General features: G+C 43.1%; 1 protein-coding gene across 14 annotated transcripts in view; it reads left to right on the top strand.

Moving 5' to 3' along the window:
• Window positions 1-27818, top strand: part of kcnab2a (potassium voltage-gated channel subfamily A regulatory beta subunit 2a) — a 119866-nt gene that overhangs the window by 11314 nt on the left and 80734 nt on the right. For 8 of the 14 annotated variants that reach the window (XR_016488003.1, XR_016488002.1, XM_090205848.1 and 5 more), the window contains exon 2: window positions 27319-27483. Coding sequence is in view for 11 of the 14 variants with exons in the window: in XM_090205848.1 (XP_090061974.1) it covers window positions 27410-27483 (74 nt within the window). In the remaining 3 variants the exon portion in view is untranslated. Of the gene's footprint in view, window positions 1-10518; window positions 11131-27318; window positions 27484-27818 lie in introns of those variants that run through there. The other 6 variants (XM_090205843.1, XM_090205842.1, XM_090205849.1 and 3 more) reach the window with 2 other exon arrangements.

A 27818-nucleotide genomic window follows, 5' to 3' on the forward strand; every position in this document is an offset into this window, starting at 1 on the left:
AAAAGTATTTAATAAGAATATTTCATTCATTCAGATCTAGGATGTGTTATTTTAGTGTTCCCTTTATTTTTTTGAGCAGTGTATTTTTAAACCTGCATATTTAGCTAAAAGAAAGGTTAGCAGGCAATATTAACCAGGTGAAATTGTGTCACTTCTCTTGGGGTCATTGCACGCAAAGTCAGGGTACATGCAACAGTTTGGGCCTCCTGGCTCATTGCGAACTAATTTGCCAGAATTTTACGTAATTATGACATAACATTGAAGGTCGTGCAATGTAACCGCAATATTTAGACTTAGGGATGCCACCCGTTAGATAAAATACAGAATGGTTCCGTATTTCACTGAAAGAATAAACAATTTGTTTTCGAAATTATAGTTTCCAGATTCGACCATATTAATGACCTAATGCTCGTATTGCTGTGTGTAATCAAGTCTATGATTTGATAGAGCAGTCTGACTGAGCAATGATAGGCAGCAGCAGGCTCATAAGCGTTCATTCAAATAGCACTTTCCTGCGTTTTGCCAGCAGCTCTTCGCAATGCTTCAAGCATTGCACTGTTTATGACTTCAAGCCTATCAACTCGAGATTACGCTGGTGTAACCGATGTGAAATGGCTAGCTAGTTAGCGGGGTGCGTGCTAATAGCGTTTCAAACATCACTCGCTCTGAGACTTGGAGTAGTTCTTCCCCTTGCTCTGCATGGGTAATGCTGCTTCGAGGGTGGCTGTTGTCAATGTGTTCCTGGTTCGAGCCCAGGTAGCGGCGAGGAGAGGGACGGAAGCTATACTGTTACACTGGCAATACTAAAGTGCCTATAAGAATATCCAATAGTCAACGGTGTATGAAATACAAATCGTTTAGAGAGAAATAGTCCTATAATAACTACAACCTAAAACTTCTTACCTGGGAAAATTGAAGACTCATGTTAAAAGGAACCAACAGGAGGAAAATGGTGCCGTAGAGAGAACAGTGTTTCAGTGAGCTCTCGTGGCATTCGTAAATGTATATTTTTACATTAATCTCCTAGCTTGAAAAAGTGGTAGAATTGGCTAAATAAGTTACCACATAATGAGTCTTGACGACTATTTCGCAAAAATCTCCGACAACATGCCCAACAGAACTACTAAGAAGTCGACCAAAACCACCACCCCTGTGGATGTGCATGAGGAGCTAGCTAACGTTAGCGAGGCTAGCACCATTGCGGATCCAGGCACAATGGACCTGGTGATTCAAAAGATGACTGATAACATTACTAAAGTGATCGATGCTAAGATAAGAACGGTCTTGGAAGCAATAGCAGGCCATTCAGCTGAACTACAGAGGGTTGTGGAACGTGTTGTTGAGGCGGAAGGAAGAATTGATGCAGTGGAAACTTCAACTACATCTATGGACGCTAAGATAAAAGCACTTGAGTAACAGGTGCGCGAAATGGCGGAGCACATTGACGACTTGGATAATCGAGGACGCAGATGCAATATTCGTGTTGTGGGACTCCCGGAAAATTCTGAAGGGACACGTTCAGTAAAATTCTTTGAGGAATGGATCCCTGGCTACCTACAAATGGACACTAAGGCTGGTCGTGTGAAGCTGGACAGAGCCCATCGCTCTCAAGCACCGATACCCGGTCCCAATCAGCGCCCACGGCCGGTGGTTATAAAGTTCCACAACTTCACCGACAAGCAACACGTCATGGACGCGGCTAGAAACATCGGCTCTGATAGTAGTCAACGTAAAAGTCCTAAGGTCTCATCCTTCAATGATTATTCCACTGCGGTTGTACGAAGACGCAAGGCGTTTGATGAGGCAAAGGCTCGACTCAGGAGAATGAAGATGGACTGTTGTACCCGGCCACATTGATGATTATGGTCAATGGATCGCCTAAAAAGCTCTACACACCTGAAGAGGCTGCTGCGTTTATTGACTCTCTCGGGTAAATAACTTTTAAGCTGCACCTCAGCAGCATTGGATAACTTTGTTTATTTTTGGTTGAATCTGATCATGAAACAGTGGCGTGAGTCCTCACGTACTCCGGCTCAGTAATATTTGTATCTTTTATTATTTTTCTTGCTAAAGTAATAGCCGCTATAGCTCAGGCTGAGATATGTATGAATCCATATTGGTGCCCAGGCTTGGTTTTAGGTGGAAGAGCCTCAATCTTCTCCTACTGATTTTCTTTTCCATACATATAAAGGATGAGGCTATGGAGCGGCAATGCAGACTTAAGAGTCTACATTGGAGAGTTGAAATCCCCTGCATGTTAGCTAGTGGGAAAACCCCCTTTTGGATCTTTACATGTTTAATTTTTGGGTTTAGTATAGTTCGAGTTCAGGGTTCATATCGTTTGTTTATGCTCGGTGAGATAGAGGAGAGTTCAACACATGGAAAAAGGTACCACCCCACTTTTACAGTGGGATCCAGCCTGGATATTGAATTGTCAAGATACAATGGCAGGAAACGGACTGCGTGTATGTGGAACATTAGAGGGAGCCATAACCCCATTAAGAGGAAAAAGGTACTGTCTTTTTTGAAAAAAGAAAATATTGATATTGCCCTGTTGCAACAAACTCATTTGGATGATAAGGAGCACCTGAAATTACAACAAGGGGGGTTTGGCCAAGTGCTTTTCTCATCATTTACATACAGAAGTAGAGGGGTAGCAATTCTGGTGAAAAAGAACTTACCACTTAAGGTCTTGAATTGTGTGAAAGATAAATCTGGTCGCTTTGTTATAATTAATGGTACTTTACAAGGGCAGAACATTTCTATAATGAATATTTACTTCCCCCCTGCTCACCCCCCTGGTTTCCTCACTAAGGTATTCCTAGACTTTTCAGAATTAAACTCGGACACTGCAGTGGTTGGAGGAGATTTTAACTGCTTGTTGAACCCCCTTATTGATAGGTTTCCCAGCGGTATAGCCTCACTCTCTCCTCAAGTCACTTAAAGCTATTTGTGATGATCTGGGGTATGCAGATGTCTGGAGAGCTTTTCATCCCTCCAACAGAGAGTTCACTTTTTTTCTCTGCACCTCATGGATGTCAGACTAGAATAGATTATTTTTTTATGCCCAGGACGTCTCTGCAGTCTGTTCTATCCGCTAGGATAGGAAGCATAGTCATATCTGATCATGCTGAGGTGATCTTGGACATAACTCAACGGGGCATTCAATCGGTCAAGACATTGGAGGTTGAACACAACCATTCTTAAAGACCATACATTCACATCATATTTTATTACAGAGTTTAAAGCATTTTTCTCTTAACTCTCAATCAACAGATAACCCCTCGCTCCTTTGGGAGACCTGTAAAGCGTATGCCAGGGGTCTGATTATGTCATACACAGCTACTAAGAGATGGAAAAAGCGTGAAAAGCAAAAAATGTTAGAGGGTGAAATAGGAACTAAAGAGGACTACATTAAAACGCCCACTCCTGCCCTATTAAAGGAAATATCAGTCATTAGATCAACGTTAGACTCTCTCCTAACACAGGACGCTGAAAAGAAAATGAGATTTGTCAGGCAAAAACTATATGAACATGGCGATAAGCCAGGAAAGTACTTGGCATACCTAGCTAAAAAGAGAGCTGACTCTCAGTCAATTGCTACTATTACTGACTCTGATGGTAATCATTTATATGAAAATAAATTGATAAGTGACTCTAAGACATTTTATACAAATCTTTATGCCTCAGAACTGCCAAATGATGCACCCAAGTTAATGGAGAACTTCTTTTGTAAGATTGAGCTCCCTACTATCTCCGAAGAGCAGCGGTCCCTCCTTAATGCCCCTATTACCAAGGAAGAGATAATGTTCACAATTAAGAACCTGCAAAATGGTAAGGCCCCAGGACCAGACGGGTTTTGTAGTGAGTTCTATAAAGAGTTCCATGGCCTGATCCTTGAGCCATTGCGTGATATGTTTAATCACTCATTTTCAAATGACCAACTCCCTCAAACGCTGAGAGAGGCCAACATTTCACTTATTCTCAAAAAGGGAAAATGTCCAGAGTCTTGTTCCTCGTACAGGCCAATTTCCCTTCTGAATGTGGATAGAAAATTGCTTTCTAAAATTCTAGCCACCAGATTAGAGGACTCACTGCCACTAATTGTGAAAGGAGACCAAACTGGCTTCATTAAGGGCCGTAAGTCATGCAACAATGTCAGGTGGCTTCTTAATGTAATTCAAGCTTACCAACAAAGTGCTGTGGATGGTCTTGTGCTCTCCCTAGATGCTGAGAAAGCATTTGATCGTGTGGAGTGGTCTTACCTATTATTTGCTCTAAATAAATTTGGTCTGGGTGACAACTTTATAAAATGGGTGAAAGTTTTTTATGATGATCCTCAGGCTGCTGTCCTTACTAATGGGCTAAGGTCAAATAGCTTCTCTATACACAGAGGTACCAGACAGGGCTGTCCTTTATCCCCCCTCCTCTTTGCACTCGTTATGGAACCACTGGCCGAGGCCATCAGGGTAACGCCTGCTATACAGGGGCTGCTCATTGGTGATGTTCACCATAAAATAAGCTTGTATGCTGATGATGTCCTGATATTCATCTCTAGTCCCGAGACTTCAATTACGGCTCTTATTAATATTATTTAATTATTCAGCGAATTCTCAGGCTACAAGATTAACCTAACTAAGTCAGAGGCTATGCCACTTGGTAGCATACACTCTGTACCTAATACTTCTCCCCCCTTCCCTTTTTAAATGGTCTCCCTCAGGTTTCATGTATCTGGGTATATTTGTAACTCCTAAATTCCAGCAAATGTACAAAGCCAATTTTGTTCCCTTGTTTGATACAATAAGACAGGATCTGGAGCGCTGGAACTCTCTCCCAATTTCTTGGTTGGGTAGAATATCCCTCTTGAAAATGAACATTTTACCTAGACTACTTTACCCAATCCAAATGATCCCAGTATTACTCTCCAATAAGGTAATAAAGGATGTAAATGGATGGCTAAGTTCCTTTATATGGAGTAAACGCAAGCCAAGACTTAAGATGGCAATATTGCAGCTGCCAAGTTCTATGGGCGGCTTGGACCTGCCCAATATCAGGTTCTATCAATGGTGTGCCAACCTTTATTATATTTCTGACTGGATCACAAATGACGACTCCTCTATTTGGTTAGACATTGAGACTTCTCTTTCAAAATACCCCTTACAGGATCTTTTATTTTTCAGAAGTTTCAAGTCTGTAGAAGATCACTGCAATAATCCTGTTACACTTAACACACTCAAAGTATGGAGGTCAGTTCAACGCTTCCTGGGAAGGTCCAAACTAACCTCTGCTCTTACCCCAATTCTTAACAACCCAGATTTCAGTCCAGGATTGCTGGATGCTGGCTTTAACTTTTGGCTTAATAAGGGCATACGCAGGCTAAATGACTTATTTGCTGATAAGATTTTGTTGTCATTTGAGCAGATGGTCGAGAAATATCGACTCCCAAAGCAGGACTTTTTCCGCTTCCTACAAGTAAGACATTATATTCTGAAGAGCACCACCTTAAAACCAGTTGCGGCGAGCAAACCCGGATCCGGGATCCTATTTATAGACCTAAGCTCATTACCATAACGCAACGTTAACTATTCATGAAAATCGCAAATGAAATGAAATAAATATGCTAGCTCTCAAGCTTAGCCTTTTGTTAACAACACTGTCATCTCATATTTTCAAAAAATGCTTCAACCATAGGAAAACAATCATTTGTGTAATAGTAGCTAGCTAGTGTAGCATTTAGCATTAGCATTAGCGTTAGCATTTAGCAGGCAACATTTTCACAAAACCAGAAAAGCATTCAAATAAAATAATTTACCTGTTAAGAACTTCAGATGTTTTCAATGAGGAGACTGTGTTAGTTAGCAAATGTTCAGTTTTTCCTGAAAGATTATTTGTTTAGGAGAAATCGCTCCGTTTGGTGCGTCACGTTTGGCTACCAAAAAAAAAACGAAAATCCAGTCATCAATACGCCAAACTTATTTCCAAATTAACTCCATAATATTGACTGAAACATGGCAAATGTTGTTTAGAACCAATCCTCAAGGTGTTTTTCACATATCTCTTCGATGATATATCCTTCGTGGAAGTGTGCTTTCTGTCCTGAATCACAGGAGAAAATGCCCGCAACTGAAGATTACGCACCAATTTAGACAAAGGACACCGGGCGGACCCCTGGAAAATGTAGTCTCTTATGGCCAATCTTCGAATGATATGCCTACAAATACGTCACAATGCTGCAGACATCTTGAAGAAACGACAGAAAGCGCAGACTCGTTCCTGCTGCATTCACAGCCATATAAGGAGACATTGGAAAACAGAGCTTCAGAAATTCTGCTCATTTCCTGTTTGAAGTTTCATCTTGGTTTCGCCTGTAGCATGAGTTCTGTGGCACTCACAGATACTATCTTTGCAGTTTTGAAAACGTTAGACTGTTTTCTTTCCAAAGCTGTCAATTATATGCATAGTCGAGCATCTTTTCGTGACAAAATATTGCGCTTAAAACGGGCACGTTTTTTTTATCCAATAATGAAATAGCGCCCCCATAGATTCAACAGGTTAATTGGTAACTCTGATGTGTCTGTCATTGAAAGAATGCTTTTTTTCCCACAAAGGAAAATGTCTAAGTCTGTTTTATGATACTTTAAGGTCCTTTTCTGCTGTCAACACACAGAGGGTGAAACAAGTGTGGGAGAAAGAATTGTCTGTTACTATTGACGAAGAGATTTGGGAGGACATTTGGAGATATGCAAAAACAATATCTATATGTAATCGTACTAGAGCAATCCAATTAAGAATAATACACAGATTGCATATATCCCCAAATCGCAGACATGCTTTTAGCCCCACTTCCTCTTCCCCTCAGTGTCTTAAATGCAAAACTGATACAGGCACCCTAACACATTGTTTATGGTCATGTACCAAAATACAAAGATACTGGTCTGGTGTTCTGCAAGAAATTGAAAAGATCCTAGGGGTTGATCTAGAATTGGACCCAGTTTCTTTACTGTTAGGTCTCCCTAGTAGGCATGTTACTTCTGTGGGTAAAAGGAGGCTTTACAACATCCTTACCTTCGCAGCGAGGAAAAACATCCTTTTACAGTGGATTAGTGCTAAGGTTCCTTCTATTAAAGATTGGCATAAGATACTATTTGAATGGGTGCCTCTGGAATATCTGACATGTCCATTGCATTCTAAAACAGACCAGTTCTACAAAGTATGGGAACCTTATCTAAATTACCTAGAACCTGAGGTATCAGCTATTATGCTGCAAGGATTCTCGTAGAATGGCGGGGATCTATGTATTTCAGAACTACACTGTACGTTCCATGTGTGGAACCTAACCTCTTGGTTTAAACTGAGCTTTTTTGTTTAATTGTTCTGTTTGTAAGTTTGTTTAAAATATATATATTGAGAGACGCAATGATGGTGATGGGGTGAGAGAAGCACAGAGCGGGAAGAGGAAAATGGTGTGTGTGTGTGTGTGTATATGTGGATGGATGGATGGATGGTGCCTTGCGAAACTATTCGGCCCCCTTGAACTTTGCGACCTTTTGCCACATTTCAGGCTTCAAATATAAAGATATAAAACTGTATTATTTTTTTTGTGAAGAATCAACAACAAGTGGGACACAATCATGAAGTGGAACGACATTTATTGGATATTTCAAACTTTTTTAACAAATCAAAAACTGAAAAATTGGGCGTGCAAAATTATTCAGCCCCTTTACTTTCAGTGTAGCAAACTCTCTCCAGAAGTTCAGTGAGGATCTCTGAATGATCCAATGTTGACCTAAATGACTAATGATGATAAATACAATCCACCTGTGTGTAATCAAGTCTCTGTATAAATGCACCTGCACTGTGATAGTCTCAGAGGTCCGTTAAAAGCGCAGAGAGCATCATGAAGAACAAGGAACACACCAGGCAGGTCCGAGATACTGTTTAAAGTTTAAAGCCGGATTTGGATACAAAAAGATTTCCCAAGCTTTAAACATCCCAAGGAGCACAAGCCACCTGGGAGACACACCAAACATGTGGAAGAAGGTGCTCTGGTCAGATGAAACCAAAATTGAACTTTTTGGCAACAATGCAAAACGTTATGTTTGGCGTAAAAGCAACACAGCTGAACACACCATCCCCACTGTCAAACATGGTGGTGGCAGCATCATGGTTTGGGCCTGCTTTTCTTCAGCAGGGACAGGGAAGATGGTTAAAATTGATGGGAAGATGGATGGAGCCAAATACAGGACCATTCTGGAAGAAAACCTGATGGAGTCTGCAAAAGACCTGAGACTGGGACGGAGATTTGTCTTCCAACAAGACAATGATCCAAAACATAAAGCAAAATCTACAATGGAATGGTTCAAAAATAAACATATCCAGGTGTTAGAATGGCCAAGTCAAAGTCCAGACCTGAATCCAATCGAGAATCTGTGGAAAGAACTGAAAACTGCTGTTCACAAATGCTCTCCATCCAACCTCACTGAGCTCGAGCTGTTTTGCAAGGAGGAATGGGAAAAAATTTCAGTCTCTCAATGTGCAAAACTGATAGAGACATACCCCAAGCGACTTACAGCTGTAATCGCAGCAAAAGGTGGCGCAACAAAGTATTAACTTAAGGGGGCTGAATAATTTTGCACGCCCAATTTTTCAGTTTTTGATTTGTTAAAAAAGTTTGAAATATCCAATAAATGTCATTCCACTTCATGATTGTGTCCCACTTGTTGTCGATTCTTCACAAAAAAATAGTTTTATATCTTTATGTTTGAAGCCTGAAATGTGGCAAAAGGTCGCAAAGTTCAAGGGGGCCGAATACTTTCGCAAGGCACTGTGTGTGTGTGTGTGTGTGTGTGTGTGTGTACACACACGTGTAGATATGTGTAAGTGGGTGCTGTTTTTCTTGTTTTTTTTTCTATGTGCTTTGTCTCTGTTGTTGTATCTCTTAATATGGGTGAAAATTGTGAAATTCCAATAAAAATACTGTTACAAAAAAAAGGAACCAACAGTTTTCATGTTCTGAGCAAGGAAGTTAAGTTAGCTTTCTTACATGGCACATTGCATTTTTACTTCTCCAACACTTTCTTTTTGCATTATTTAAACCAAATTGAACAGGTTTCATTATTTATTTGAGGCTAAATTGATTTTATTGATGTATTAAGTTAAAATAAGTGTTCATTCAGTATTGTAATTGTCATTATTACAAATAAAAAGAAATCGGCCGATTTAATCGGTATCCACTTTTTTTGGTCCTCCAATAATATCGGTATCGGTGTTGAAAAATCCTAATCGGTCGTCCTCTAATGCCTACCACTGTCACAAACATGCGTGGCCACGCAGTCATGGGAGAACAGGGAGTGCAGGAGGCGCCTGAGCACGCAACCCTGTGGGGCCCCTGTGTTGAGGATCAGTGTGGCGGAGGTGTTGTTGCCTACCTTCACCGCTTGGGGTCGGCCTGTCAGGAAGTCCAGGACCCAGTTGCACAGGGAGGGGTTCAGACCCAGGGCCCTGAGCTTAGTGATGAGCTTGGAGGGTACTATGGTGTTGATGAACAGCATTCTTACATTAGGTATATCTCTTGTCAGGGTGGGATAGGGCAGTGTACGGTGTGATTGTGATTGCTTAAGTCCTTGGATCTGTTGGTGATATGCAAATTGTAGTAGGTCTAGGGTGTCGTGTAAGTTGGAGTGAATATGGTCCTTAACAAGCCTCTCAAAGTATTTCATAATGAGATGTGAGTGCTATGGGGCGATGGGCTTTTTAGTTCAGTTACCTTCGCTTTCTTGGTTCTCAGAACAATGGTGGACATCTTGAAGCAAGTGGGACCAACAGACAGAAATTGAATATGTCCGTAAACACTCCAGCCAGCTGGGCTGCACATGCTCTGATGATGCGGCTTGGGATGCCCTCTGGGCCGGCAGCCTTGCGAGGGTTAATACACTTAAATGACTTTCTCATGTCGGCCACTGAGAACAAAGGCACACAGTGCTTGTGGGGGGGCCCGCATTAGTGGCCCGACATTGTTTTCCTCGAAGCGGGTGAAGGAGGTGTTCAGCTTATCTGGAATCGAGGCATCGGTGTCTGCGATGTGGCTGGCTTGCCCTTTTTATAATCCATGACTATCTGGAGTCCCTGCCACATACACATCGGTGTCTGAGCAGTTGAATTGTGAATTCTCTTTCTCCCTGTACTGTCGTTTTGCCTCTGCTTTGCCTTTCTGATGTCATAGTCGGTCTGTTTTGTACACATCATGCATATTCCCAGTCACCTTGCCATGGTTAAATGTGGTGTTTTTGGTTTGGATGAGTTCTAATCATCACAGTAGGAACAACATTGTTTATGCACTTCCTGATGAACGCAGTCATCGAGTCAGTGTATACCGCTACAACTATACCCCTCAAACCAGATGCCAAAAAGGATTGCGTAGTTTGCAGCCCTTGTACTCCGTCTAATACAAGATTTCATGTAATGCTTTGAGAAGAAAAGCAGTCAGATTGTGTAGCCTAATTGCTGTGTTTTCTCTCTGGAAAAAGGGAAAAAATAATGCAGTGTCAGCCAGGCTTTGAATCCGCTCAAGGTTTTTTTGTGCTTCAGTGATGAGCTACAAGCCCTGCCTTTGTCTCCGTTCTCTCCAATCATCGCTTTAATTAATTGATATTGGACAAAGCCGATTCCCGCTTCCTTTTTTTATTTTTATCACACTCCACCCGTTTCTTGTTCTCTCCCCCTGTCCCCCCGCATGCTTACTCCAGTGCTGCTGACAGTGCAAAAGGAGGTGTGAGGGAGGTAGGGGGTGCCTTTTAATGCATCTGTTCTCCGTGACTCTCACTGACTCGCAAGGTTCACTCATCACACACACATCCATTCTCTCTCCCTCTCTCTATCTCGCCCGGTCTCTTTCTAGCTGTCTCATGCTCATTCTCTCCGTCACTCAGTAACATAACCACTGACACAGGAACGCATACTAGAGGGGAGCCATCCACCAGTCCTGTCTCATTCATCCACTCTCCTCTTGTCTCTCTCTCCTTCTTCTTGGAATCTTGCTGTACCGTTCCTGCTCTGCTCTACCTCAATCCCATCCCTACGTCAGGAGGATCAGATCGCTGCCTGAGCAGTAGCCAGCACCACTGAGCAGAGGTAGGTGTTAGACTACAGCATCGTGGCTGAGGTGCCGCTCTCCTTCATCTCTTTCTCTTTCCCTTTCTCTTATCTCATTCCCTCAGTGTGTGTGTGCTTGTAGCACAGTAGATGACATACAATTCGTCAGTAATTAGCATCGTATGGATCTAGTCTTTGGTTTGTTGCTCTTGCTTCACTGAGAGGCGTCTGTGCATACCATATGACACTGGGTGTATTTCTGCTCTGTCTCCCCACTCTCTCTCTCGGTCTGTCTCATGTTTTATGCATGACCTGTCCTCTTAAATTAATCCCGGGGACTGGCCATGCTGTGGGATTTATAGAGAACCACCTTAAAATAGCTTTGCTGTGAGGGTACACGCACGACACAAATGCACACAGTCTGTACTGAGTGGTGAGTTTTGAGCCGGAACCCTTACCTGCTTCTGTCAATGCTGCAGTGCCCATTTGTTGCAGACAATGTCGTCTTTATGCAACACACCCCAGCAAGACATGTAAATAACCTGATTTTCTAATGTTGTGATGTTTGTAGTCCAGCGGTTGTGACAGTTGGCTGTGGCAGGCTGGCTGGCTGTGGGTTATTCCATCACCTTGCTGTTCTCATGCTGGGGCTGTAGCAGCTGACAGTGGCGTTGAGGCTTCCTTTGGGCTCTTGTCCAAGGCTGGGGTGAGCAGCGCAGGAGAGGCTGGCTGCAGGGGTTTGGTGCAGTAAGTTGTTGCATGTAGCCAGCAGCAGCAGACAAAGGAGAGCAAGGCAGATCTCTGTTTTGATACTGAATATCCTTAGGCAAGTTTTTACACCAGCCTTGCAGAAAGGGGTTGTCAGTTATACAGTTAGTATGACAGCAATGTTATGACAATTTCGTTAATGTTTTGTGCACGGTTATAAATCTATTGAGATGACAGACTATGTGATGCATTTAGCCAACATTAACAGTAAAGCTGTGATGTTCGGTCGGCCTTGACGAGGCCTTCTATAGGACATTGGAGAGGAACACTGGGTGTAATTGGAAGGAGATGTGTTATAGCTGATCTTTGTAGTCTTCAGAGACCGACGTACTGTGCAGCAGCAGCAGACTGCTGAGGGATGACCAGGCTGATGTACAGTACTCCCACAGAGGAGAAATTCCTGGATGCTCATGAGGGAGACTTCCCTAAACAGAGCTCTGTAATAATCCTCTAGTTGAGAGGTAGTGGCCTGTCTCACGTCATTAGCGCTCTTCATGGGCCACACATACATACATACATACATACATACATACATACATACATACATATATATATTGTCTGTGTATTGACATACATACATACGTGTGTATGTATGTGTGTGTATATATGTCTGTGTATTGTCACACATCTGCCCAGCAGGTGTGTTTTCTTCCTCAGCCCTCTGTGGCTGTGATGCATAGTAGTCTTAACAGCAACCCACTGTGGGAGGGGTTTATATGTCCCTCTTAGGTGTAACGTGTACTCTGAAGTGTTCAGCAGCGCTGTATACCTTGACAGTTATACAGCAAACTTAATGCAACTCAATGACCCTCTTGCTCTGTCAGTGCTACATCTTAACCAGTACATCTTAACAAGACCACTCTGTATTACCTCATATTGGTCACCTAAATTCTAGTTGATTTGGTGAGAGTGGGTAAAATACCAATGACCTGCAGTTGACTTTTCTCTGTCCTCACTGAGGATTCCGCTAGCTAGCCTCAGCTCGGTTCCAGCTCTGTTGGATTAGTGTGATGTGATTACTGTGTTCTTTCAGAGGGCGACAGACAGCCTCACACTGGTTTGGCTCTGACGATACTGTTTGTTGTTTCCCAGGAAACGGAGTCCACACGGCTAGAAAAGAACGGCTTCCCCAGAGGAAGCGTCCTCCTGGTGTTCTGAGGATGCCTATAGCTAGGCTGTGTTATGCCTGCTATGAATTTTCACTGACTAAAAAGTACCATGATACTAGGCCTATTGAGTACATTGCTTCGTCCAGTTTCTACAGAATGCGTCTTCCAGTGCTGGATTCGCTGTAGGGTTTGGTCCCCGAGTGGCCTAGAGGGCCCTTACTGCTGTTGTCATAATGCTTTGCCAGCGCTCTCACACTCCATGCAGTGTGGCAGGACTCTGTCTTCATAGGTTTTAAAATCACCCTGATGACAGTGAGCCAAGCAGTAAAATATAGCCGTTCAGTGGAAGCAGGAGGATGTTGTGGCTAATAAAAGGCTTAATTGATTCCCAGTGATAAAGTGCTTAGTGTAGACGTAGCTGCTGGATGGGCTCAGCTCCACTCAACATTTTTGGCACCTTGTCTTGACTGGACTGGGTCCTGACTGAAACAAGTAATGCAAGGTAAGGCCAAAATAACCTTGAGCAATGGTAAATACTTTCTCAGTTCAGATGCATTACTAACACACTTTTCTGAATTGTCTGACTGAACTCTTAATGAGAATGTAGAAGCTCTGCATGGCCAATTGCCATATGAATGACCTCCGTGGTAAAGTCATTCTGATGTTTTCTGGGGTGGTGTAGTAATCTCAACCTCCCACTCAGACACTGACGGAGCTGATCATAATTGGAAGTGTTCACACCTCACAGGGGGCCTAGCTATATATCGCACTGCAGCAGACCCTGGCCCAGCCCTGCACACAGCAGTCATCTCTCCACACTTCCACTTTCACAAGTCACAGAAATGACATTCATTCTCAGAATTTCCTACCCAGCTTCTTCACATGTGATAATGACTAACTTGTCTGTTCCAATGCAGAAAGTGCAATGTTTGACTTGGGATCCAATAGTAGGTACTTTCTGACTAGTAGCCTATATGAATAAATTCACATAGTCTAATCCACATATCACTTAGGCTATTGACTACAGTGTATATAAAAGCCATGTGAATTCTGACGTGTGTACAGTATACTTTGAACACCGTGGTACTTCTTTATACAGGGTGTGCTGGTCCTGCCTGGTGAAGTACAGCTGCTAGGCAATATTTTGTGACGCTGAATGATGATCTAGCGTAGTTTAGACACGTCACTTATGTGACAATGGCATTTTGTGATGTGAGTTATAAGGGAAATGTCTGCTCCTGACACGGTGGCTTCAGATTGATTAGAACAGCTCAGTGTGGGCTGTGGATTCTACGTCTCTACTGTATGTGTGCTCTCTGGGTCTGTTCTAGGATCAGGTCCGTCCATGTAATCATTGATCTAAAAGACAAAACTGTTCCTAAATCAGCCCTACTACTCTGAGATGCTTGAAACATATGGGCCCCTACTGTCAGTCTTCTCTGTGCTGGCCCTGGGTAGTGTAGTGCAGGGCTCTGTGTCAATAGGGGGTTGAGGTTCTCTCAATATCCCTGAGGGATAAAGGCAATATGTACAGAGCAGATGCCTGGTTCGTGTCACTGCTGTGTGCGTTTGCTTGTTTTGCCACGCATCCCTCAACTCGGACTAATGGATGTTATTTAGCTGCAGGGCCTCCAGTTAGCTCCAGCACAGTGATACACAAAAGCTACAGCATGCCCCCCTGCTGGGGCAATCTGAGATCTATACAGTAACCTCCATATAGACACTGGCGGAGTCTGAAATTTGTCTTGCCTACTACTTATTTAAACTGCATATTGTGTACTAATCGTACTATTTAGCACATACTGTTTAGTATAAAGTATGCCACGGCCGAAATATACTACTTTTGGTGCATTCAAGACCACTGGGAATTTGGAAATTAAATGAGCTCCGACTGGGAAAAATCGTGACATTGGTGATCTTCAGGTCGGCGAAGTCGGAGCTCTAGAATGATTGCAGGTGGATGACCGTTCAAAATGTTTTTTCAGTTTTTTTTTTGTCTTCAGAATCAGTTGAGGCTTCATATGAATCGGAAAGGATCACCTATGCCCCACCCAGTGACCTTTTTGTGTTGTTTTGGGCTAACATTAGCTAAGTAGATAGCATTTAGAACGTCTTTAGAGTAAACTTGAGTAGGTCTACACCTACGTAGGCCTATAAACTGAAGAGTCACCTGAAGTTTGAGAGCAATGGGAGATACAGTAGTGGAATGCAGTGATGAGGCAGAGGGCTCGTAATGAAGACGACTGGCTATTACTCTGAACTGTATGTCGTGAGCTTTCTGGCGCCTATAGCTGCTGAGGCATCACCCAAGTGGGTGCCATACATTGACATTTTTTGACACATTTTTACGGTGTTACTTTGGTGCCTTGTTGCAAACAGGGTGCATGGTTTGAACATTTCTACTCTGTACAGGCTTCCTTTTCACTCTGTCAACTAGGTTAGTATTGTGGAGTAACTAAAATGTTGATCCATGTTCAGTTTTCTCCTATCACAGCCATTAGACCCTGTAATTTTTGTGTTTTAATGTCACCATTGGCCTCACGGGGAAATCCCTGAGCGGTTTCCTTCCTCTCTGGCAACTGAGTTAGGAAGGACGCCTGTATATTTGTAGTAACTGGGTGTATTGATACACCATTCAAAGTGTAATTAATAACTTCACCATGCGCAAAGTGATATTCAATGTTGGCTTTTCAATGTTGACATATAAACCCCTTTGCGAGGCATTGGAAAACCCCTCGGGTTGTCATTCTGTTTTTTGAAGTGGACTGTTTGACTGAGGGAACTTACAATTATCTGTATGTGTGGGGTACAGAGATAGTCACTCAAAGATCATGTTAACCACTTGCACACAGTGAGTCTGTGCAATTTATTATGTAACTTGTTAAGCAAATGTTTACTCTTGAACTTCATTAGGCTTTCCATAAGAGGTTAAATACTTATTGACTTGTTATTTCAGCTTTCCATTTTGAATTAACTTGTAAACATTTCTAAAAGCAAAATTTCACTTTGACATTCTGGGGTATGTAGGCCAATGACACAATCTCTTATTTAATCAACTTTAAATTCCGGCTGTAACACAGCAAAATTTGGGAAAAGTCAAGGGGTTTGAATACTTTCTGAAGGCACAAGCTAAAGGCACAGCAGGCAGTAGATCTGTTTTCAAAGATGTAACGTTATGATGAGATAGTCAATTTTAAGGAGAACAAAAACGACTTACATTTGAACACCACTGCCGAAGCTTTGCTTTTCGCCGTCTTCCAAATGGTTTATTTGATCTAGCTATCAAAAACTCACAGCCCCCCCACTTCTAATGCGTTGTGGCTGTGAAATTCTACCTGATGAAAATACAAAATTGGTTTAACATCCTGGCATTTAACACACGATTTTCGAAAATTCATGCTATAAAACTTTATTTTTTTCCCTCATACTGAGAATGTCATGCGCAATTGCGTTGTTTCCTGCCATTTGTTGATTTAAGTAGCGCATCTTATCTAATTGATCAGCTGTTGTCATAGCTGAAATGACTACTGTATGACCTCTGGTCATTTAAACTATTCTTGATTTTTGAAATGTCACATACATACTATTAAACGCCTTACAATTTACGACGCAAGTATGTGAATCTGGACACGGCCACTGTCCCAGTATACAGGAAAGGCTGTCGGACATTGACAGCCCGAAGTGTGAAGGAGAATTCCACGATGGAGGGCTCACAGATCTACTGTCTTCTCTGCTGCAGTGTGAGCTGTGCATAGGGTTACAACACCAGAGCTGGCAGAACACGGGGAGGGAGAAATGAGAGACAACACTTCAAGTTAGAAGGAAAGAAAGCGTATGAGAGGGAGATATAAACAAAGGGAGGCTTTGTGGAGAAGGGCGGGGCAGCGTTACTTTATTGCTGAGTAAAGCTATAGCTTACTGCTCTGCGGCTGGTCTCTGACCAATCATTGCAGAGCTGCATGACAACTCACCAATGGGCAGGGCCTGCCTGTTTGTTCTGTTACGTGGAGGACAGCGTGTGTGTTTGATGTGTGACCCACACCACCTTGGCTCTGTGCTGTCTCATGGATTTGGGGACTGCCAGCCAGGTCCTGTAAGGGGGAGAGATAGAGGACACATTGAAACTGTAGCTCAGTGGCACTGGCAGCCTCAGGCTGTGGACTCAGACTCTCAGCAGGACATGTGGAACACAGCCTGACAGCACAGAGGATGTCTCACTGATGTTCACACTGATAGTCATACACTGATGGATACACACAGATACTGTCTATACAAACAGAAATATGCAGAGTGGCTTACTTTCTGTACACAGATGCAATTCACTATCACGCAATAGCCTGTTTTGTGTCCTTTGTAAAACTGACACTCACCAATTCACTTTGACGTACACATTTTTTCACATTAGAAAATATCTGAACAGTGCGGCATTCACATTGATCAGAAAGATGTTCCATTCATATTGATGCACCTCAACTCTTTGTCCAACATCGGGTACATTTGAAGTGTTTGACATCTAGTCCTGTCACACTACCCTATACTGTTTCACTGTAACACAGAACAGTGGTCTATTCTCTTATTGTGAAACACAGACTTGCACTGTAGCAGTAGTCATGTTCTAACACTACAGCCCAGAAATAGACTGGGAAACAAGCACTTGCCAGGCCCCACACATTGATTGTCTGTGACACAGGTTACAGCCAGGCCTCAGGCATGTGGCCACAAACACGATGATGATGTTAGCCCCCAAGGAAGAATTCCATTTCCTCTCCTCTCGTCATGGACCATGACACACACACTGTGGTGCTAGGGGTACCTGCTTGGCTTTCAGTCGGCAACATGCACTTGCAGCGTACATCAAAGCGCTCTTTGTATATGTTCTTTTTATACAGCAGGCTGAAAGATGAACCTGTTCACTTCCTATGCTAAATGGATTGTGTTGGACGTAGTGAGTCAGAGGGGTGTCTTATTAAAAAGAGCAGTGGGAGCCTGGCCTGTCCTGCGGTGGTGGTGCGTATGTGGAAAGTGACCCTGCGATGGCATCTGTTAGCGCGTGAGTCAGATGTGTGGACATGTATCAAATCAGACAGATGGAACCCAACACAGTGTTTTTATTGTGTGTGCACTTGAGGATTTAGTGTGTGTCTTTCTGGGACATGGCTGCCTGTGCTGTACCGTCCCACAGCTGATCCAGGAACAACTTCCCTCTGAGCTGCCTGCCATGTAGAGACCATTTGAATCAGATGGTCTGTGTCAGAGGCAGATTGTCAGTGCACTCAGGAATAGCCCGTGTATACTGAAAAAAATATAATCTGAACATGAAACAATTTCAAACATTTTACTGAGTTACAGTTCATATAAGGAAATCAGTCAATTTAAATCAATTCACGAGGCCCTAATCTATGGATTTAACATGACTGGGAATACAGATATACATCTGTTGGTCAGATGGCCTTGAAAAAAGGAGGGGTGTGGATCTGACACCCAGTCAGTATCTGGTGTGACCACCATTTGCCTCATGCAGCACAACGTCTCCTTCGCATAGAGTTGATCAGGATGTTGATTGTGGAATGTTGTCCCTTTAATGGCTGTGCGAAGTTGCTGGATGTTGGTGGGGACTGGAATGCGTTTTAGTACACAATCCCAGAGGATCTCAAACATACTCAATGGGTAACATGTCTGAGTATGCAGGCTATGAAAAAACTGGGACATTTTCAGCTTTTAGGAATTGTGTACAGATCCTTGCAACATGGGGCCGTGCATTATCATGCTGAAACATGAGGTGATGGTGGCGACTGAATGGCACGACAATGGGCCTCAGGATCTCGTCATGGTATCGCTGTGCATTCAAATTGCAATATATAAAAAGCAATTGTGTTCGTTGTCCGTAGTTTATGCCTGCCCATACCATAACCCCCCCTGCCACCATGGGGCACTCTGTTCACAACGTTGACATCAGCACACCTCTCGCCCACACGATGCCATACATGTGGTCTGCGGTTCTGAGGCCGGTTGGACGTACTAGCTCTAAAATGACTTGAGACAGCTTATTGTAGAGAAATTAACATTCCATTCTCTGGCAACAGCTCTGTTGCCTCAACTTGAGACATCTGTGGCATTGTGTTGTGATGACAAATTGCACATTTTCCAATGTCCCCAGCATAAGGTGCACCTTTGTAATCATGCTGTTTGATGAGCTTCTTGATTTGCCTCACCTGTCAGGTGGATGGATTATCTTGGCAAAGGAGAAATGGTCACCAACAGGGATGTAAACAAATTTGTGCTGAACATTTGAGAGAGAGATGGATTTTTGTGCTTTATTGAACATTTATGGGTTATTTTATTTCAGCTTATGAAACATGGGACTAACACTTATGTTTTTATTCAGTGTACATAGTACAATTTAGATAGGGCTGGGAATTGCCAGTGACCTCACGATACGATATCATAATACTTAGGTGCCGATACGATATGTACTGCGACTCACAATTTGTATATGTATTGCGATTCAATACTGTGATTTTATTGCCATTCTGTTCCAAACATATTGCTCAGCGTATGTCTACTGCAGAGGGACAAGAGAAACCGTTCTGACCAGTCATGGAAATAAGTGCTGAAAACAAATTGGCTCCCTATTTGAAAAGATTGAGAACAAGCAATGGGGAAAAATACATACTGGACTTTTGGTGCAATTACAGCCAACTAGTGCAAAATTAATATTGTGACATTTTCAATTTATGATGTCTTCAAATAGAATCCCGATATGCATACCCCCCCCCCCCCCCCCCACCACCACCACCGTCACAAGTGTTTTAGATGTTGGTGTTATGAACTATGGATCTCTTGCCACTGGGAGACTGAGTGGGATTGTAGTGACGCATGGAGCCCAGAGGGAGTAGAGCGAGGTGAGGTGTGCCCAGGAGACACACAGGAGGGAGAGATGCATGGCCCTAGCCTGCCTGTGTGTGTTTGTAAAGCCATGCTGCAGCAGCACAGGGCTTTCCTCCAGACCACGCTGCTCTCTCATCCCTACCCAGAACAGCTGACTGGGCAGGCAAGCTCCCTTCAACTGCAGTTTAAAAAAAAACCAAAACATTATTCTCTCCCATTCATTTTTGTATCTTTCTCCTCCTGTTTTCCCCATGGACTGTTCCCTTTACTAGGTGTGTGTTGGCCACTCGCCGCAGGGTGAACATATCTTCTGGGGGAGCTTGGTTCAGTTGGTCTGAACTTCCCGGGCACCGGCTGCATTGGCTGCAGATTTCATTAGGAATTCTGGACCATTCTGCTTTCCCCCACCTCAGTTAACAATGGCATCCATCAGAGTGGTTGTGGTGAAGTACTAGCAACCTGAGGGAAGAATATTCCATCCCTCCCTCCTCACTGGCAGTGCCAGTGACTTATGCCGAGTTGAGGGAAGCAACAGGACAAAGATGTATAAAGAGCTGCTGCTGTGTGAATAATTTAGGAGGGCTGTGTTTCTAAGACGACGGTGGAGAACAGAAGGTGTGTTTCTTTTGAGCGCCTCGTTATCTGCTGCAGTGACTCTCTCTGCTCTCACAGGATCCTTCGCTCACTTCACAAAAGCTAAAACCAACCAGCAGGCAAGTTAAACAATAACGCTGTCCTGAATGTCAGAACCACTCTCCACCTCTCCCAAGTTTGTTTGGCCTGGCCTGAGGCACTCAGGTTCTTATATAACAGGGCGGTGGCAGTGTTCACAGGCTGTGTGCCCAGCCCTATGGGCACAGGACCAGCCCAGAAACCACAGCTCTCTGGCACTAAACAAGGGCTTTTACAATCACCTCCTCCCCTTGACATCACCCCCCCCCCCTCTCTCTGGTTGTCAGTGTTCCATTTCATTCGACATTGTTTGTTCAGCTCAAATCTCTGTGCCCTCTGGCTAGAATAAAAATGAGGTATGTAATGTCAGGGGTCTGATTTGCAGAAGTGTGTGTAATATAGTCTGATACAGGTTTAATCTTAGGAATATAGTCAGTGTTTTGTTGTTGTTGAGGAGATGAACCATGTATGCTCGTATTCACTGCTATATCGCTGTCCTCTCCGCTGGGCTCTTCTGATTTCCATCTGATCGATCTGCTCCGCTCCACCATATCTGTTTGCAGCAGATATTTTTATGTCACCTCTGACTGTGCATTTTGCGCACGTATGCAGAGATCTTATATCTTCAGTCTGTCTCCTCTGCTCTGCCCTCTCTCCCTTGCTGCAGTATGTGGTAGTTGGTGGTACTGTAGTGTGTGTGTGTGTGTGTGTGCGAGAAATAAGAATGAAGTCAAAAGCAGTTTGAAATGGAAGACACCATGTTGCCAACCTATGGACTTAAATGAGTGGAGTAGGGGTATGGTGGCTAGGTAGGCGGATGCCTCAGTGAGGGAAACAAGGTTACAGTCTCTTAACATTACTTCCCTCTGTCCCCTGTACAGTGACCGATCACACACCATGTGTGAAGCTGGACTGACACTATGGAACACTATCTAATATCGCACCTTTGGTTTGGTGAGAGGGAGAACGGTTGGTCTGAGGTTAGCCATACATTTTAGTACTGCTCCATAACCAATGGAGAAAGCAGCTCTCACCAGCTACTGATGGCCACTAGGGCTGGGAATTGCCAGGGACCTCCCAATATGATATCTATTGCGATTCTCTCGCTTCTATATTTGTTGCGATTCGATACTGTGATTTTATTACGATTTGATGTTCCAAACATATTGCTCAGTGTATGTCTGCTGCAGAGGGACAAGAGACATGAGAAAACCAGTGTGACTCGCTATTTAAAAAGAGCTATAATGGATAAATATCAAATCAAATTTATTTTATATAGCCCTTCGTACATCAGCTGATATCTCAAAGTGCTGTACAGAAACCCAGCCTAAAACCCCAAACAGCAAGCAATGCAGGTGAAGAAGCACGGTGGCTAGGAAAAACTCCCTAGAAAGGCCAAAACCTAGGAAGAAACCTAGAGAGGAACCAGGCTATGTGGGGTGGCCAGTCCTCTTCTGGCTGTGCCAGGTGGAGATTATAACAAAACATGGTCAAGATGTTCAAATGTTCATAAATGACCAGCATGGTCGAATAATAATAAGGCAGAATAGTTGAAACTGGAGCAGCAGCACAGTCAGGTGGACTGGGGACAGCAAAGAGTCATCATGTCAGGTATTCCTGGGGCATGGTCCTAGGGCTCAGGTCCTCCGAGAGAGAGAAAGAAAGAGAGAATTAGAGAGAGCATATGTGGGATGGCCAGTCCTCTTCTGGCTGTGCCGGGTGGAGATTATAACAGAACATGGCCAAGATGTTCAAATGTTCATAAATGATCAGCATGGTTGAATAATAATAAGGCAGAACAGTTGAAACTGGAGCAGCAGCACAGCCAGGTGGACTGGGGACAGCAAGGAGTCATCATGTCAGGTAGTCCTGGGGCATGGTCCTAGGGCTCAGGTCCTCCGAGAGAGAGAAAGAGAGAAGGAGAGAATTAGAGAACGCACACTTAGATTCACACAGGACACCGAATAGGACAGGAGAAGTACTCCAGATATAACAAACTGACCCTAGCCCCCCGACACATAAACTACTGCAGCATAAATACTGGAGGCTGAGACAGGAGGGGTCAGGAGACACTGTGGCCCACTCTGAGGACACCCCCGGACAGGGCCAAACAGGAAGGATATAACCCCACCCACTTTGCCAAAGCACAGCCCCCACACCACTAGAGGGATATCTTCAACCACCAACATACCATCCTGAGACAAGGCTGAGTATAGCCCACAAAGACCTCCGCCACGGCACAACGTAAGGGGGGGGGGGGGGGGCGCCAACCCAGACAGGATGACCACATCAGTGACTCAACCCACTCAGGTGACGCACCCCCTCCAGGGACGGCATGAGAGAGCCCCAGTAAAGCCAGTGACTCAGCCCCTGTAATAGGGTTAGAGGCAGAGAATACTGGCGGAGAATACTGGAAATACTGGCGTTTTGGTGCATGTCCAGCCAATTAGTGTGAAAACAATATTGCGATATTGTCAAAAGAATATGATATTGTAAATAATATCCCGATTATGTAACTGTTTTTAAAAAGGGAGCCAATTTGTGTTAAGCACTTTTTAAAAATGTCCATCATTAATAAAACTTGTTTTTTCATGGCTGTCTCTTGTCCTTCTGAAGCAGACCTATAGTGATCAATGTTTGCAACATCAAATCGCAATACGTATCGAATCGCAATACGATATCATGATATATGTATTTTGAGGTCCCTGGCAATTCCCAGCCCCAAGAACATAGTGTGTGGGCTGTCTTGCACATAGTACACATGGCATGCGGTGGTTTGTGTGTTGTAACTAACGCGTTACATGTGAGCGATTTGCCAATAGCCCATCACAGAAGCAGAATGAGGTGCTGAGGATTGGTGAGTCGTCATCTTTGGCCTGTGACTGTTCATCACTCAGGCAGCACATAGGCTTTACCACTGGAGATGGTTTACTGGACATTATGATCGTTCTTCAGACCTCTGTGCTGTACACCCAACAGCGCTGGTCTGTAGCATGGTGGTTATGAAGCCAAACCATTATGGAGTTTATGCTAAGCAGCAAAGCTGAAGTAGATGCAAACAACATGAAGTGTTCCCTTTGATCCATTCATGATGCCATATTGTAGATAATTTTCCATACTCTTTGTTTTGTATGGTTTAATTGATCTACAAAGTTGCTATCCTGAATGTAGGCCTCCATTAATGGTGCCTGCCAGTGAGGCTCATGGATGTGCTTTTAACTCCAAACAGGGAGCAGATGATTGGCGTCAGATGTTTTCTGCAAAAATAGGCTACTTATGCAAATTATTTTCATGAGCATTTTTTTTCCTCTGGCAGCGACTGACCTGTACTGCTTCTGTAATCAAGTGCTCTCTGCAATGTATGAAAAAGGAGGCCATTTTCACACTGCCGTGCCTGTTACAGCTCATCCGTCTGTCTGCTGATGATGATGAGACTAGGATGCAGTGACAAAGACAACTTTTCATAATTTATCAAATAATTATGAGAACCGTGACATGAATATAGTCGTTTTTGAATCCTCTGATTCTCCTTCTGGACTTTATTTAGATCCATATTGACATCTCTTCAGTATTATTATTTACCTGTCTGTCCTCTCTTCCAGTGCCATCTGTTGGCATCCATGTGTGTTTCCTGCTACTAACACTCTACTGTACATTCCAGGCCAGGACTGCTCTGCTGCCTACTTATATAAGCCCCGTCTCAAGAGGAATCTCTCTCAGGCTGGGAGTAGGTGTGGTTGGCTGGAGCCTATGGAAAAGCATAATCGGTTGCCTTTGACTCCATGTTGCCTTTTGTTGGACAGGAATGAAGGTAGCATTATGTAGGTTCCAGTATGTAAGACTGGCTAAACACTAAACAGGCAATACTAAGGCATTTGTTCTATTTGTCTTTATTCCAACCTCTCTACTTAAATCCATCTCCACCCTGTCTCATGCTATTTGTCTTTATTCCAACCTCTCTACTTAAATCCATCTCCACCCTGTCTCATGCTATTTGTCTTTATTCCAACCTCTCTACTTAAATCCATCTCCACCCTGTCTCATGCTATTTGTCTTTATTCCAACCTCTCTACTTAAATCCATCTCCACCCTGTCTCGTTGGGCCATCCTCCTCCCTCACATGACTTCTGTCATTTAGTCTGCCTGTCCTGATGTGTTTGGATCAGCATATGGTGGTGTTGGGCCAGAGGGTGGTTCTGATCCGATAAGGGTCTGTCGAGCACCTCTGTCTCCCTGCCTGCAGTTTTAATCTGCAGAGTGCACCTTGGCCCATTAGAGCAGTAAATCTGAGCTCAACTCTCCAACTGTGATGTGCTGCCAGGACGAGTCTGTACCGCAGTGCTGCAGTAAGTGTCTCGCTCTTTCCTACTGCAGCACAGCCAGCTAGTGTATATGCTTCTACCACACACAGAGGACTTTGAAGCACCAATAGTAAACTGTCAAGGCAAAGGGAAAAACACTCAGCCCAGCCTAACTTTTCTGGGGTGAGCTAAGGGCATAACACTTAACTGACTGAGACTGTAGGTCTCCTGAACAGGATAGGCTGAACAGGATGGGCTAAATACCATTTACTAACACTTTAGCCTTTGCTCCAGCCATTCAAGAATACAGTCTTGAGGTCTGGTACCACAAAACCATGCAGCCTCTTAAAGGAAGGGCCCCCAAATCCAACATGACATGTCCTGCGTCCTCTGTTAGTGATCAGGGAGGCATCGGTGGCATTAGATATAGAATTTGTTGTTTTTAATAAATGACTCTCGAGCCAGGTGGAGTCCTCTAGAATCCCCTCAGTCCGTTTAGATCTACAACACAGCCCAGCTTCATCTAGTCATGATGCCATCATAACCTTGTAGGAGAAGGGACCAGGCAGGGGTGTTTGTTCTGTCCTGCCTGGCATGATTGAAGTGGTGAGGCCAGCGAGCGTTAAATTAGCTTTTGAAAAGGGGACACCTTATTTTCTGTGATTGGTGTGAGGAGAAAGTCACCTTCACGTCATTATCAGCAGACCAGCGACTGCTTACGGCTGGCTCGCTCACATGATTTCAGTGTGTAGTGAAATAGAGGCTGGTCAGGCTGAGATGCCTGTCAGGCAGCCGGTAAAATACCTCGGTCTCTACTCCTGCACATACACACAGGGTTAGTTACTGTAGCAATGCTGTCCTATGTGAACTATAATGTAAAGGGAAATGGAACACAGAGTACAGTACAGCTTTTTTGTTCACCAGGCCTTCTGTAGTCCTGATGGGGTCATGATAAGGGCTGCACCAAATGTTTGATGTATTATAATAATTGATTATGCTTATGTTGTATTAATAGAAGGGGAGGGGCTATTGGACCCCTCTACATTTATTGGGTCCTAGACTATAGATTAATATATATATATATATATATATATATATATATATATATATATATATATATATATATATATATATATATATATATATATATATATATATATATATATATATATATATATATATATATATATATATATATATATATATTATATATAATATATATATATATATTATATATATATATATATTATATATATATATATATATATATATATATATATATATTATATATATATATATATATATATTATATATATATATATATATATTATATATATATATATATATATATATATATATATATATATATATATATATATATATATATATATATAATATATATGAGAAATCATGATAAGTTTTTAAAATTGTTCCACAGTCTTTTCTAAGTCTTTGCCTCTTATGAAGAAATGGTCTGAGAAATGTGTGAATTATTGCATGGGGTCTGTGAGAAAGCACTTCAAAGTTAAGCTTAGAGCCCTGCAGGGGAGTAAAATAGATGAGGCTAGTCCGACATACCTAAAATCAACTTGGGGGAGTGGACATTTACTGCTGAGGCTTTAGAAAACACTGGAACTATTGTATCTCTCTTGCAAGTTTGTATAGCTGTGTATGCATGGGCTTGGTCTGACTGGTAGCAGGTAATGACGTATGCAGTGACATCACTGGGGCTGGACTTCGAGCTTAATAAAATAACTTGGGACTTTTCCCTATGGGGCAGAACTCAGGAGAGACATCAGTTGTATGTGTGATCTTTGACTTTTGTCTACAGCTGTATTTAGATTGAAAATGGTTGATTTACAAGTGCACATTTTGAGTGTTCCTAATTTAAGTAAATAAAACGAAGCACAGAAAAACAGAACCCTCCCCTCCTCCCCTTGCCTCCCAGCTCTCTTCTCTCTTGTTATAGCCCCTTACTTCAGCAGTGCTCTTCTTGGGTGAAAACTGTTGAATTATTCATCAAAACTAGTCGCTCTGAGCGCACACACAGCAAGGGCGGGATGGGGAGGTATGAGGACGTCCATGACTTTGTAAATGTGTGTGGTAGGTCTGTGTGTGTGTGGTGTATATAAGGATGTTGTTGTAGTACAGGGCTTTGACATCATGTGGCTGCAGAGACCATAGCTCTGACTGGGCAACATTTTTTTCCCGTAGTTTGCAAAATGAAAGAGTTAACATTCCCAGTTACAGCCCACTGAGCCCAGAGAAGGCAGTCTTATTGGTTTGATATGCATTGAAGCTGCTGCCTGTGGTAACTGTGGAAATGGTGCCATCTAGTGACTGGTGAATAGTAGTGATATTCTATGATCTCTGAAATGACTATTTGACAAAAACAATTGAATTAGTAATGTATATAAGTTGTCTTCCTCCTGATCACTCAACCATCCAGACAGTATACAGACTGACTGTGTTTGCTCTGTCCCCTCCAGAAGCCCAGTTTGGTGAGAGACAGTCCCCTGTTGTCCCGGTGAGAGAGAGACCCCTTCTGCAGGCTGGCCACATCCCCACCCTCCCGCCTCCATGTATCCTGAATCTACCACAGACTCACCTGCCCGCCTCTCCCGACAAACTGGCTCGCCTGGCATGATCTACAAGTAAGTCCACAAATACGTACAGACTGTGTCCGAATACCCATACTTGCATTCTAAATAGTAGGCTTTTTGGTTATGCAAAAATAGAATGTTTTACAGTATGTGAAAATTCTAGAATTTTGTATGCTTTAAATGCAAGGATGTTATACTCATTTCTACTTTTCATCTTGTTGAATTTGCTGCATGCTATTCAGGAAGAGAATTGTCTTTTCACACCCACATGTTTGAACACAGTTGATAATCAGAATAGGGGAAGCACTCAACAACTTTGAGAATGGCGGGAAACAAGCGTGATAAATCCTCAGTATGTTGCAATTTATTGTTACTGCATACGTTTT

This window comes from Oncorhynchus mykiss, chromosome 17, assembly GCF_057628025.1.
Source record: "Oncorhynchus mykiss isolate SJ-2025 chromosome 17, ASM5762802v1, whole genome shotgun sequence".
NCBI lineage: Eukaryota > Metazoa > Chordata > Actinopteri > Salmoniformes > Salmonidae > Oncorhynchus > Oncorhynchus mykiss.